The following is a 14,753-nucleotide window of genomic DNA, read 5'->3' as shown; positions in this document are numbered from 1 at the left end:
TTTCTAGATTATTCAAATCTTATTGTTTTTCTAAAATAAACTATTCAATTGCTTACTGTGCCATTTTTGGTGTTCACTGATGAAATAAGGCCGACTTTCCTAAAAATATTTGCGGGGTGCTTCTAGAGACTACTAATAAGGTAGGTTTACTGAAATAAGGGTAAAAAATAAAAAAACAATTCGTTTAATATATGTTATTTTATTTATACACTTTAAAATTTGTTCGAATAAATTATTGATTTTAGACCCGGTTTTCAAGTAAAGGCAGCAGATTGTGTGTGTTCCAGTTGAAAATATCTCTTGCTCAGTCGTTATGAATTCTTTCACGATGTCTCTATTATATGACGAGATAATTCTAAAAATAAGAAAAAATAAAAATGATTAGTGTATATCATGAAAATTCAGCATAGGTGAACAATGAAAACATTGGTCGTTTAAATGTTTCTATATTAAATTTAATTTCTTAAAATATTAATAATATAATTGTTTGTGTAATAATTATGAAAATAAATGCTGATGATATTACAATACTAAATACTTGGTAACATAAAATGACATAAATATAATTTTCATTAAATAATACTTGGTAAAGTTTGACAAAAAAGCTTGGATTATGTAAATAAAATAATCGGTGAGTAGCATTGTAAAATTATTATTTAATTCTTTCATAATATTTTTTAGATCAGCTAGAATGATTAAACATATATCTAATTAAACAATGTACACATTCATATTCAAATCAAATTCGCTCTTGCTGATTTCGATATCGTTTTTGTTAACATTACTGAATAGAAGGGGAGAAAGAAAAATCCAAAACTTTGGTGGATTCCCAAATTAGGCCAGATCGGAATAAGTATGGTCATGATCTTCTGGACAATCTAAGATTGGAATATAAAATGGGATAACAAAATTAATCCAATTGCTGGAAAAGGTTGGACAATGAATTCCGAAAAAAAACAGATTTTAGGGTACCGATTGATTTCATTGTAAAATCAAAAGTCGACATGATCATGTCGAAAAAGTACAGAGCGAAAAAGCAATTCAAGAATTGTTGCAGTTGTTGATTATCAAACGCATATTCTCGTCCATGCTCAAAGTTCATTATTACTATTATCTTTACTTTTAAATTCACTTCGCTCTTCAAGTTGAGAGTGGTGAGAAAAATTTTGAATCAAATCACATTAAGGATTGGATCCAAAGACACTAAAAGGCAATATGCAGCTTCACGACAAGGAATCGCGATCATAGACCCCGTATCCCATTTTTTTTTAATATATTTTTTAACACCTGTCAATTGGAATAGACAGCTTACAATCTATAAAATAAACTGCGTAGACTTTTATTTTAGGGTACAATATGAAACCTCTCGAGTAAATAATAAGTTCGTTTTTACTGCATTGGATTGGGTTTATGCATGCGATAACTACCGAGCAATACCGTCAGCGAAGGTATCGCTTGTCATGAACATGGTGCAATAACAGTTCTGACTATATATTGCTACCAAATATCAGACGATATATTTATCTATGGGTAGTGAAAAACATAGGTCTCTGAAAACGCAACATTCTAATTCTGCACACGTACGACATTTATATTGTTAATCGTCCACACAACAGGTTTTCCTCATACTAGCACCTACAGTGTGATCCATGCTATCGTTTTGTCGACGTCTGTTCACGTCATTTCCGTGTGCGGAACACGATAGCCGGGATACTTACTTATTTACTCCTTGGTGCGTCCCCAGATGACCCTATCTAGTACTGTCACTCGCCAATACTTCAAATCTCGTGGAAGCAGTATATTAGCAATCTCCCTCCTACGCCTTGCCATGCCTCCTTTCTGGTAGAGAACCTTCTCTCGCGCAACCTTCTCGAAATTTCTTTCTGCATTCTGGGTATGTGTTCGGTCTTCCAACTTTAATGTCCTTCATCATCTCCAAATCCCCATTCGGACTACAGACCTACCTGTTCTACTTCCTTCTTCGATGCTCGCCTACCTTAAATGGTGCGGATAATCCGCTCAATGGCAAGGATCTCCTTCTCATAAGTGCTTGTGAGTGTCCAGTTCTTCGATCCATAAGTAAGAATCCATAGGTTTAGTAGAGGAGACATTTCGAGCAGCGCAAATACCCGGACTTCTCAGATGTTTACTGGGACCGAAATAACCCAAATCACGTATTATATTTTCCAGAACCAAGATAATTAGTTGGCAGGTAAGCTTATCCCCCTGCATTAGATAATATGTATTGTATTATAATTATAGCACTCTATCTATCAGTGTGATGATAATTTAGTAAGATATCTTGCCGTACGAGTTATCGCAAGCATAAACTCACCCTTTGTGACTCGGTCATGCAATATTTTCTAATGAATGAGTTTTTAATTTTCCAAAGTAACTAGTATTACGTGAAGTAAATAGAGTTTGGTTTGAAAAGACCATAAGGACACCACTAGCAAAACTGGTGAAATTATGTTTATCTTTTAAACGACATTTAACTTTAAAAATTCAAGAGATATTAGATACTCCTTATTTTCTTACCTTGGGATCAGCATTGTACAAGCAAATGTTGAAGTTGAAGGCCAGTTCACAACCATCTGGACCAGCTGAAAAATGTATAGTAGTTAATATAACCACAAAATAAACTTATTAATTAGCAAATGAAATGTGAGAAGAGGATAAATAATTTTTAAACAAGTATCTGCTTTCTGAGGGTAGGAGTAATAACCGATGTCTGTTTTTATTTTTTCGTTTTTTAAGGATTTTTTATTCAGCATTGTCTGCCAAAGATTAAACTTGTACATCCATAAACAATGTTTTCAGAAAAACACGTATCTTTTTTTTCTTTATATCATTACAACATATCGCACGTCCGGAAGTATAATAACGCAACCGTAAATAGATTTTATTGTGCTGGAGTTTCAAAAATGCATTTAAAAACATCGATTAAATTTATTTTTGAGTCTGCCATACAAAAAAGTGAATTTCACAAAAATTTACGGTTGCGCCATTTTTCTTCTGTAGCAGCCATGTCCATCCTCGTTTTTGTAACCGTCCAACTTCATTTTTTTTTTTAATTTTCTGAATCGGGAGAATATGGCATTGGCTGTCGTTGCTACATGCTACATACTTGATTTCGTGCCATTCTTAAAACTCGAAATATTGTATGTTATCAAGTATATAATTTAAGTTAAATTATAATTTACTGATTACATGATGTTTCTAGGTGTGCTATGAGAATTTCTCGCTATCGCGGAGTTAAACTTCTTCTAATGAATAAATTTTATTATCTGGTCGGAATCGAACTCGAGCTTGTCCACTTTAATCTATCGTCATTTATTAGTTGGCTATTTTCTAATTCACCATAATATCTATTTGATGAGTAATTATAAATTATAAAACCTTCCTACAGAATAACGTGAATTAAAAAAACATGTGCTACAAATTTTCCGAATATTCTTTTCTAGCTGTTATTGTGGCAATATTTTCGAATCCCAGCTTCATCAGATTCTAACAACTTGTACATATTCGAAGTTTCCCTTCTTTGTTATGTTATTTATAATAATTGTTAGTAAATAAAAATCTCGATTTTGCATTCAATAGTATATTTCTTAAATAAATGCATTCGCATTCGTAAACATTTCAGGGATTACTACCGAATGAATAAAATTTTAGCTGATTCCTATTCCGTAAACTAAAAAGAATAATTGAAGAGATAAGTGGATGAAGGGGCTATGTAACATTTTTTGATTCTTTAGTGGGGTAAGTGCCAATCTAGCTAGTGTGAAGTACTCTAACCTCAACATCCAATTAATAACTGATATACCTAGATGTAGAAGGAGCTATGTACCCTTCAAAACATAACAAGCTCAAAAAAATAGAACCATGTTTTCTTAAAATTTACTATTTGTAACATAACCCCTACACACTCTTATCCCTTGAACTGTTACAATAAGCTTCGAGTTGGAAGAGTACGTGGCATAAAAAATAATTAATTCTAGGCCATTGTTATATTATTGGTAGTTGAAATTGTTATTGTAGTTGAAAAGCTGTAGCTATTCGAGGCTTATAGAAACAATAGATCACAGTATAATAGAATGGCTGCCGTAAGCTTTATTTATTTATTTATTATATAAACTTTCTCTAACTTAACATCTTTCAAAGCATAACACTGTGATGACTTATTGCTCCAATTTCCAAATTCAGAATTACCAACTTCGGTCCTTGTTCCCAGGGTAGCCTCTGGCTGCACCTCTGTCTTCTTCTGTGGCCTTCCAGAAGGGGGTTATCTTCCAAGACTGAAGTGTACTGGAGCCACTGCCGCTTCGCACTCGTACACAAAATATTTGTTGTACTGATAGCTTCTCTGAGGAAATCGTTCTCGTGGATGTAGAGCTTAATAGTGGAGTACGGCCTACCACAGCAATTTGGCCCCTAGCGCTTCAGAGACAGCGGACTCGGCATATACAGTCAATATTTCCAAACTTATCGAGCTTCCCCACACCTTGTGAGGAATTTGCAAGCATAGCTTTTCTTTAGTATACATGTCGCTACACTGCTCCTCGAGCAGTGTTATAGATGCTGGCGCCACATATGAGACCAATACCTCAAAAATCACTCCTTATATTTGGTAAGTGTAGTTGGCCACCTCAGGTAGTAGAAGGCGGCTCCCAAACAACTAAGCTTGTTTAAAACTGGGTCACACTATTTCCCAGCTAAATGTAAGGTCATATTGAATTCTCATCCGAACCTTATTCTTTATTCATTGGAGGAAGCTGGGAAAGTTTTAGGCGAAGCTGGAAAATTCAAGGAGGGTTGAATCATATATAAGAACCGAATCTTCTCGTTCTTTTATCTACCCTTATTACAGTAAAGGTTGGAAACCAATCAGCTAATAAAACATATACACATTTGTTTTAATTGAATCATTATTTAGTTTATTATGGATTAATATGTTTCCGTATTCCAATAGACCAGGAAGGACGGAAATTAATAAGTATACAGGTTACTAGCTAATTGTAGTTACAATGAAAGGGGTAAGATATATTCTATCAAATAAAAGTCAACCTGTCCAGTTTTTTTTAAATTCCTGGCCGAAAATATGAAACTTACTTATCTTATGTTTTGTGAGATGCTTAATTCTTCCTCCTTAGTGCCTTTCGAGTGGAGGTGCCTCTGTCCGGGCAAACCAAGCCCCTCGATCCCGAGCCAGCACCCTCATGGCATTTTCTTGGGCCCCTGTATTCACTCATCCGACAGAGATTTCAAAACCATCAGAGTTGTCTCTTTTGAATGGTATCCATTATAGAGACTGTTCCAACATTCTCTCTTATCCTCTTATTCCGTACGCGATCCTTCCTAGTTTGGCCTGCCACTCTCCGAAGGTATCTCATTTCCATTATAGTAACTCTGCTTATGTGCTAGTGTTACCCAGCTTTCGCTTCCGTAAAGGAGGGTAGGTAGGTATACAGCCTTGAAGATTTGTACTTTAACATTCTTCTCTACCTCCCTCTTCCCAAAACTGTGTTGCAAAGGTGGTATTATATTGAATTTGTATTATTTATCATATTGGATATCTCTTAGTCTACCTGCTGATAACTGTTCCGAGGTAAATGTACTCGTCCACCATTTTATTGGTTCACCTTTGCAAAGTATTACAATATATTCCTGTTCCCGACCTATATGCATTATTTTGCTTTTCCTGACACTGATAATCATTCCCTTTCTTTCTAACTCAGCTTCCGATTCAGTTACAGCTTGTTGTAGGTTCTCTTTAGTATATGCCATGCGGACAATGTCATCCGCAAATAGCACTACCTCATGCTAAATTCAAAATTATAAAAAGATCCAAGTTTATTAATTTTTTTTTTTTTTTGTTTAACGAAAATCATTAGTTTCATTATAAAAGAAAGTGGAACTGAGAGGGATCCAAAAATGAAGTACGATGTCTAAAAAGGGCATTAGAAAAGTTATTATATTTTATTTCACGTAATTATGTAACGTGGTTTGAAAATTATTTCTATAAAACTTACATATTGACCACATTTTCTACTTACTTGTATCTTTGCATTTATTAATCATTGGATTCAAAACCCTCCCTAATTCCTCTGGCATTATGGATCCAAAAGCTTCTGCATCCAATTCTCCTTCATCTGAAATCTACAATAAAAAAGTAGATTAAAGATAACTTCAAAAGTTATGTGCAGAATTGAATTAAAACATCGTTATAGAAATATCGCTTAAGATAAATTTATGAAACCCACGGAGAAAATAGCCAGGTGCCTATACACGTATGTCAAACAATGGCATATTCGCCCATGAGCAAACGTGTGCATAGATTATTTGGTTTGGTTGGTATATCTCCATTTTTTGTAGATTAGAAAATTAAATTGTTAATTATTATAATTATTTCACATATTTTAAATCATCTTTACCCATGCATTATTTTACTTTTATTTCGTGTAATCTATTATCTTACTTTGTTATATTATTTTAGTTATTTGCATCTTTTTCAGCCCTGATGAAGCCATTCAAAGTGGAGCGAAACGTTGGTAGCATAATAAACAGTTTGATAACTATTTGAGTTATATTGACACCATCTTCCTAATCCGATCTCTTTTTTGTGTTTTGTATTTTATTATACCGAAGACTGGGCTTACTTTGTTTTGTAACAGTTTTACCTTACTAGTTTTGAAACAGTGAGTCAAGAACTCCAGTGTACGGTACTATCTTTGGAACCCTTCCAATTTAAAACTTCCTTTTTATAACTTGGCACTATTAAGACAAAGCAGCGATATGTATTTCGTAACAAAATATAAAGAAATAATTAATGAACTGCAGACTACTTACCGCACCCATGTTGCTGTAGATACATTTTAAATAACACTGAAAATAAAAATAAAAATGTTAATATTATATTTATATATAAATCCTTAACAACTTAAAATAAACAAAAAGAAGGAATACAATCTCAGTCATGAAAAAAATATTGGTGATTCGAGTTATACGAAATTGTTAATTCTATACATATTAACTTTTTCCTGTTTTTGATACTTAATGGGAAAAAAACAACATAAAACACATCATTCTGTTTTGAAATTTATACATACATAAAATAATAGAAAATTGTAGTAAAACGGGAAAAAAACATATCGAACTTTTAGATAGATAGAAAAAAACATTGCCCTAGAGTATTCTAATTAAATTTGATATACCAAGTGACACAGGATATTTTGGCGTCTATAGAAATGCAGAGGGTTAGGGAAGGAAATATTAACGTTGAATAATTTCTGAGAAATAAATTTATATCTTAAACAATAAATACCATAATTGGTTTAACATTTTATTTTTATAAAATAACGTTAAAAATATTATATTCTCACTGTTTTCAGTTTTATACGAATTAATATTGTAGTATTAAACCATATTTAAGTTTTGAATAGTGGTTTATTAAAAATAAATATTTTCATTAATAATAAAAATTAATAGATTAATTATTAACAAACGAACCTTTAACTTCTGGTCATCCGCTGGGAAGACACCTTTTTTTGTTCCTTCGATAGCATCTGTAAAAATGAAAAACAATAAATAGAACAAAACAATAAAACAATTTTTTTAAAAATAATTATTGTTGTTAGTATTTTACCAGCACTCGCTCCCGTCTCCCCTATACATTGATCGTGAACCATTTGAGCCATCTCCTTCAATTCGTCTGGTATATCTACTCCCTGAAAGGTACATAGATTAAAATAAATAACAAATGAAATCAAAGAAACTGGTAAGAATAGATAATTAGTAGTTCATTAACATTTTTTTCTTATCAATATGTATACAGTACAGACACTCCTAACAGACAATTTTCTTAATGGCAAGATTTTTCCTTCAAAAGTTAATATATCCCCTTCTTAATTTATTTATTTATTGACATTTACAACTGCATCTACCCAAAAAAAATCTAGTAAATTTGATGTTAGATTGTAATGGTATGTACAGGTTTGTTGAGAAAGTACTCACTGTTAGCACTCTAATAACATTGCTACATTAAACGGTTCAAGAACATCTTCTTTTCAGGCATTTTGGAGGATTGTCAGGGATGTAAGAGGAAGCAAGGCTAGAAACTAGTGGGTTTGGGTGGTTAAGGAGTATATAATAGAAAGATTCATACCGGTCTTTATGTATGATATTATTCGTGACAAAGGAAGGAGCATTAAGGATTTTGGATTGTAAGGATTGGATACGAGAGGAATTCGAAGGTTTAGTGGAGCACCAAACCACAACTCCGCATGTTCAGGTAAGCGTTATTATAGTCTCCTAGTCTTTTGTAAAGGATTGTGTGTAAATGTTGTAATAGTCGGAATCGACAATCAGTTTCTTGTCTTATCAGTCTTGTGTGAGAATTACTTAATCCAAGTTAGTCGTTTGTCCAGCTTTAGTCTAAAGTAGCGGATTGGTTCTACAGGGGTAAGAGAAACATCATTAAAGGATTCTGTAGGGCAATCGGTAGGTTTACGCCCTTTATCGGGTCTCAAAGGTGATTTGATGGGATTTGTTGGGATACTTCTCAAAAGTAAAGTTTTTAGTTTTGTTTTTTTGGGAGGGCAAATTAAAATTCTTCAAACAATTCAGAATTGGATTTTTTCTCTGACAAACAAGTGTTACTAAACAGATTTTCCATAAAAAAAATACCGACATCAAAAGTTTCTATTAATCAATATTTCAAAAGTGGATAGATTAACAGTAGTTATTTACAATAGTAAACTATTCAAATATAACTATTTAGAAACTCCATTCTAGATCTAACTTTGAGTTTCAAAATACGTAGAATCGTATTAGAACACTATTAGTTGACAGTTTATAACTCCCCATCCCCCCTTCATGCGAAGTGGCAGGGTAGGAAAGGTTCCAAAAACCCTATCAACATCACCTTATAACTCCATCTTCTGATGCACCTCCTCCCCCTCCCCCACACTTCTTTTCGACTTCTGACTCTTTTCTTATTATTTTTACCATTATCTATTGTCTTTAATAATTAATGTTTTTATTTTCTCTATCTTCTATACGAATCAACATGAGGAGGCTCCTCACCTCCGGATTTTAAAAATAGGACCACTTTGAACGGCCATTTCACAAATAATGAATAAACACTACAGGTAACCTTAAAATACAAAAGGTAGTAAAAGATAATACCTAATACGATTTATTCCTTTTTCACATAATAAAGCATTCACTAATTAATTGCTTTTTCTGTTTTAGAGGGATCGGAAAAAAAAAAAGTTTATAACTGAAGGAAGCAGGTCCGAGAAGTGGTCTAGAAAAAGGTTACTCAAATAGGAATGAATCATTTATTTAAAACTAATGTTACAACCCCCTTTTCAGGACTCAAGTCTACAGAAACAAGTCTGGCATCCACTTTTGATTTGAAAACTTTGTAAAACTTGGGATTTGCGTTAAATTTCAACTGAATACAAGATTTTCCTATAAATATTTTGAGCTGAGATTCGCAGAAAAAAAAAAGATAACTTTATCCACGAAAAATTTGTTTAAAACTTTTATAAAAAAAAAAAGTATTAGACATTTTTTACATTACGGATCCATCGTAAATCGGGTGTAAGCGTTTTCTAACAGGATCAATTTGACCTAAGGGATTTCACCTGTTTGTTTTTATATATTTTTTTATTTTTATTTTTTTTATCATTTCTCTGTATCCTTTAGTCTGATCTTATAAAAATGACCCAATGGATTTCACCTGTTTAAAGCAGAGTATACCTTGTTTGAGCCAAAGAAAACCCTAATTTTTTTTTATCGAGCTTTTATATTATACCCTGGGAGATTAATGACGTATGAACAACTAGATACAACCTTATTTATGTGACTTTCTTTGGGACCGAATACAGTTATAGTTTGATTTTTTTAAATAGTTTTCCTTTTAATTGATTGACCCTTGGATTACTGACGTATGAACAACGAGATGGAACTCATGGAACTGGAACCTCATTTATGTGACTTTGGGATTGAACAGTCTCCGAATACTTTATATATATATACTTTTTTGTTTTTTTAATAGTTTTCCTTTTCATGGATTAACCCTTATTTTTTTTTATTATTTTGAAAATCCTGTTTGTTTCCATATTTTTTTTTATTTTATTTTATTTATTTTTTTTTATCATTTCTCTGTATACTTTCATCTGATCTTATACTGAAGAATATAACAATTTTACCAGTAAATATTTCCAGTTTTTTTAATTTATGATAATCTAGCTTTGGCAGAACTGCCTGACGTATGTGGTACGGCATCTTTAATTATTTTTTTTTATTTTATTTTATTTATTTTTTTTATCATTTCTCTGTATACTTTCATCTGATCTTATACTGAAGAATATAACAATTTTACCAGTAAATATTTCCAGTTTTTTTAATTTATGATAATCTAGCTTTGGCAGAACTGCCTGACGTATGTGGTACGGCATCTTCAAGAAAAAATGCATGCAATAGAAAAATACCCACTATATTGGCTTAGAGTAGTAATAAAATATACTATTTTCACTTTTTCTACGATAGTAGAATAAGTATTGCTCCCGAAAGTAAGAAAACGTAAATTAGGACGAAGGTGATTTTTTTTCATGTTTATTTCATCAGAAAGGGTTATTTGACGGTAAATCGTCTCTTAAACCGTTACGTCTATTTTGTTCATTCTGTGCAAATAAGTGATTTTTCAACCTCCCGAACTTTCAGCTGTCGAAACTGTCATAGTTCTGTTGCACTGTTGCATGTTTGGTAAACACTCTTCAATTGAACATTGCCATATTTTAGTCATTGGCATGGCTGCATTTTACAGTGTCTAAGGCTCCAGTAACAACAAAATTATAATTTTCTTTGGTCTAGCTTTTTTTATTGAGGGGTAAAAACTTTTTTAAGTACTACTCACTTAAAAAAGTTTACGGCCCTCTAATAATAAACCCTTGCTACACATTTTTGATACCGGTGCTTGGGTATACTGAAGATTTGGTATTATTGAATGATGACAAAGAAACTATAGAACTAAATACAACCGCATTAATAAACTCCGCATTAAAAATCTAGGTCTTGAAATAAATACGGATAAAATAAAATATATGGTTAGCAGTAGAAACGCGAGCGATTTCGGTGATATAGATATAGGAGGAAATACATTCGAACAGGTAGATAGATCTAAGTATTTAGGTTCTACGGAAACTAGAAAAAACGAAATTTATGAGGAAATGAAAGCTAGGTTAAAGGCGAGAAATGCTTGTTATTTTTTAATTTTCTAAACTACTTAGCTCACGCCTTCTATCCAAAAACTTAAATTTTAATTTTAAAAACTATTATCCTTCCCACTGCTCTTTATGGGTGCGAGACGTGGCCTCTTACACTAAGGGATTAACAGCGCCTTAAGGTTTTCGAAAATTAAATATTACTCAAAATATTACGACCGGAAAAAAGGACGAATTAATGGGAGAATTTATATGGCTACACAATGCTGAATTAAGGGAACTGCAGGTAAATATAATTCAGGTTATAGAATTGCGGCTTATGAAATAGGCGTGTAAGGTTGTAGCGATACGAGCGGATCCCTAAAAAGGTTAATAAACACTGAACCGAAGAGTTATTGGAGAATTAGACCGAAACGTAGATGGGAGGATTGCGTTAAAACTGATTTAGTAGAATTGGGTTTGAGAGGGCATCACTAGAAGGAGGTATGAAGAGAGCGATTGGTGGTATCGGGATCGAACCACGGGTTCGTTAGGCCTTTATTATTATTACTATTATATATTTTCGGAATAGATGTGTTCGCGTCAGAAATGCACTATTAAAGTCAATCGAAAATTATTTAATTGAAGCTTAAATAGTGAGGTTAAATCGTGGAATATTCCAAAACAGATGCATCGACTTCCAGGACTTACCTATTTTTGCAATCTAGATACTTTAAAAAAGTCTTTCAAAACTAATAATAAACTAATAACTAATAAAAAATAAAACGTTCAGCTGCAATAGAGTATCATTGTGGAGCCGTTTCTATCTTAAACGAGCGGAGTTATTAATTTATTTAATGAAGTTATTAATTAGGTTAACCAATATGAACATCAATTCACTCGTTAGTATATAATCCTAACCGAAGATTCGCATATTCAACAATCACGAATCCAAAATTTTGTGGTAAATCAAACACTGTTCTCAAAACAAAATGTTTGATCCACAAATAGGTAGACGGAAGCCCAGAGGATGAAGGATTTAATTTTGTATATAATTTTGAACGTAGAATCGCCATTAGTACAAGCCCCACTAATCGATCTCACCACAAGACCAAAATAATACCAAACCCACAATTTGAATAGATCAATTTATGAAAGTGGATAATTTCCGTGGGTCAATTTGATTGCTCAACGATCTCAAAATATAGTTCGGTAAAAAGAATAAATCAAATTTTTATCAAGAAATTATAATATTAAATTATCAGTAGAATTTATGCTAAAAAAAATTTTTTTACGTCCTGTGGCTTGCTCGAGATATCTCATATGCCGGGGCATCCAGTTTGAGAATCACTGTTCTAAACCTTTCGTGAGGCTGATCAAAACAAAAAAAAAATCTTATATGTTTTGTTTTTCCCTGTGAAAATCAGTAGAAGTTTTCCTAACGAAGATCTTATATTCCTGAAATTCCCAAAATTATTTTGCCACGCCAATCTTCTTTGGCTAAAAAAATTTTGTGACACCCTGCTCGAGCTAAAAAGAATTATCTTTAGGGCAGTTGAATATAAAGGAAAAGAAGAACCCTGCAACAGTGCAAAGTGAATGCTATAAAGTACTGTCTATTTTAATTTTTTTTTTATAATAATCTGAGAAAGTAGCATTCGCTTGCGACACTCCTATTCGGACTATGCGGACCACTGTTCTATTCTTTAGACTAAAAACATCTGATAAAATCATATTTTTATGCCGAACGCCGTCATGCTTCTTATGTGGCTATCTCTAACAGTCCACCAATATACACACCTAAACAAACACCTGGAAAAGATGCTGAGAATTTGTATTGGTTCACCAGGGTTATCTTCATAGAATGTCTTATTGAAATATTTGCACTAAAGCTTCGAGATAATCAGAGCACTAACATTGGAGAGTAAGATGTCTCTCAAAATAGTTAACAATAAGGACATGGAATCATTTCTTGATAATCCTTTTAAGCGTAGCATTTTTAAACTAAGGAAATCCAAAATTAAGTTATACCAAAGGAACACTAAACTCCTTCTACTTAGATATATACCTGCACTAACTACAAACATACATATAATTACATTGGCATATGTTTGTCAATAATCCCCATTATAAGCTTTATATAATCCCCATTATAACAGGATCCTTGTTTCCTTGGATACAGCTCTATATAGTATTGGAAGAGAGATATTGATAGTTACCGATGCGAATGCGAAGGCCCCTAGGAGGCACAAGACGTGTAGTGGCTTCATGACGGCGATCCCATAAGTCTTGGTAGCTGAGCGGGAGGCGGCTGCTATATAGCCTCTTCAACGGCGACCTTGTCAGCCATGTAACAATTATGATGGCATTGCTTTCTGTACAACAGCTATTTCAGAACATTCAGCCTTCCCATAACAATCTATTGATGGAGACCACAATTGAATCAAATAATAAATTTAATATACATAGATGTCTGAATTCACTTAAAAATTACCACCAAATTTTCAAATAGGAAACTTCTTATCAAATATTAAAAGAAGTTTTGTCCAGCTATATTGGGTTTCTACGCACATACCGCATACTATAAATCCAATTTAGACAACTCATTCAAGTACTTAATAAGTTATAGTATATTTTTCAATATACCGAAGATGCAAAACTAAAAGTGGCGTATCTCCAAACTTTGCTGTCTGAGTTGTTACTCTCCAACGTGATTTTCTATAATTTTCAGAATGCCAAAAAAATACTTAACTCTTTATGTGATAATTATAAAATATTAAATGATCTATAGTAGGGGAGGCCAACAATTCGATCGCGAGGCCAATTTGGGTTGATCGTCGATCGCTCGCAATGTCTGGGTTAGAATTCCGTGTACTATGGACTTTGAACTGATTGTAGAAGACAAAACTTTCTAGCAAGAGTTTCGGACATATTTTATATGAACCAAAAAATATTAATTATCCATGTTCTTTTATTTCCTTATTACCTGAACGTGAGTTTTTAGGCCCTTTAAAGCCTTTTTTTTTTTTCTTTTTATACGTAGGAAGATATGTCATATACCTGTATTTCAGTACTATGTGTACTCAGCGAGCTATTGATAAGTTAGCAAAAAGTAAGTCATATTATTCTTTCATGATACATTTTCCTGGCCCAAAAAAAAACCCGAAAGTGAAATATTGAAATCAAATTATCAGCCATTATATGCATTTTTATAACAAGTTTTTCATATTTACTGACAAAAAGTACAACAAATTATACATTGCAGTTGATTAAAAAATTAAATTACATCATAAGTCAGGAAAATCGATTTTTTTAGGTAACGCAAGTACGGAATCCTGCTATCAAAAGTTGGGTCTGGGAATTTATTTTCTTCATGAGCCTATATCTCTAAAACGTAATATGTTATTTAAAAGAAAATTTTGAACATATAATACTTATCCACCCATACACTGATATACCATATACCACCATATACTGAAACGCAGTGTATAAATATAGTATGCTTTTCACGCCCCTTTGTCCCCCTTAGAATAAGCCTTTGACAAG

General features: G+C 32.8%; 1 protein-coding gene across 1 annotated transcript; it reads right to left on the bottom strand.

Moving 5' to 3' along the window:
• Positions 1 to 179: 179 nt before the first annotated feature.
• LOC106684986 (general odorant-binding protein 69a) lies at positions 180 to 13,579 on the bottom strand. The gene is made up of 7 exons (XM_014427409.3): positions 13,427 to 13,579; positions 7,643 to 7,724; positions 7,507 to 7,562; positions 6,847 to 6,882; positions 6,054 to 6,156; positions 2,539 to 2,603; positions 180 to 355 (listed from the first exon to the last, which is right to left on the bottom strand). Exons 1-7 carry the CDS (start codon positions 13,475 to 13,477, stop codon positions 338 to 340), a joined length of 411 nt encoding a protein of 136 aa, XP_014282895.1. The 5' UTR covers positions 13,478 to 13,579; the 3' UTR covers positions 180 to 337.
• Positions 13,580 to 14,753: the final 1,174 nt, after the last annotated feature.

The sequence above is a fragment of the Halyomorpha halys genome, unplaced genomic scaffold (genome assembly GCF_000696795.3).
Source record: "Halyomorpha halys isolate HHAL.00 unplaced genomic scaffold, Hhal_1.1 Scaffold30.1, whole genome shotgun sequence".
Classification (NCBI taxonomy): Eukaryota; Metazoa; Arthropoda; class Insecta; order Hemiptera; family Pentatomidae; genus Halyomorpha; species Halyomorpha halys.
Note: the sequence above shows the minus strand (reverse complement) of the source record. Positions and strands in the feature narration are given on the sequence as shown.

Excerpts from the sequence above, each read along its gene's own strand:
- LOC106684986 (XM_014427409.3), bottom strand. The coding sequence starts at position 13,477 with ATGAAGCCACTACACGTCTTGTGCCTCCTAGGGGCCTTCGCATTCGCA. Across the intron at positions 7,563-7,642 it reads GGAGACGGGAGCGAGTGCTG|ATGCTATCGAAGGAACAAAA; the intron begins GTAAAATACTAA and ends TCATTTTTACAG. Across the intron at positions 6,157-6,846 it reads TCTACAGCAACATGGGTGCG|ATTTCAGATGAAGGAGAATT; the intron begins GTAAGTAGTCTG and ends TTTTTATTGTAG.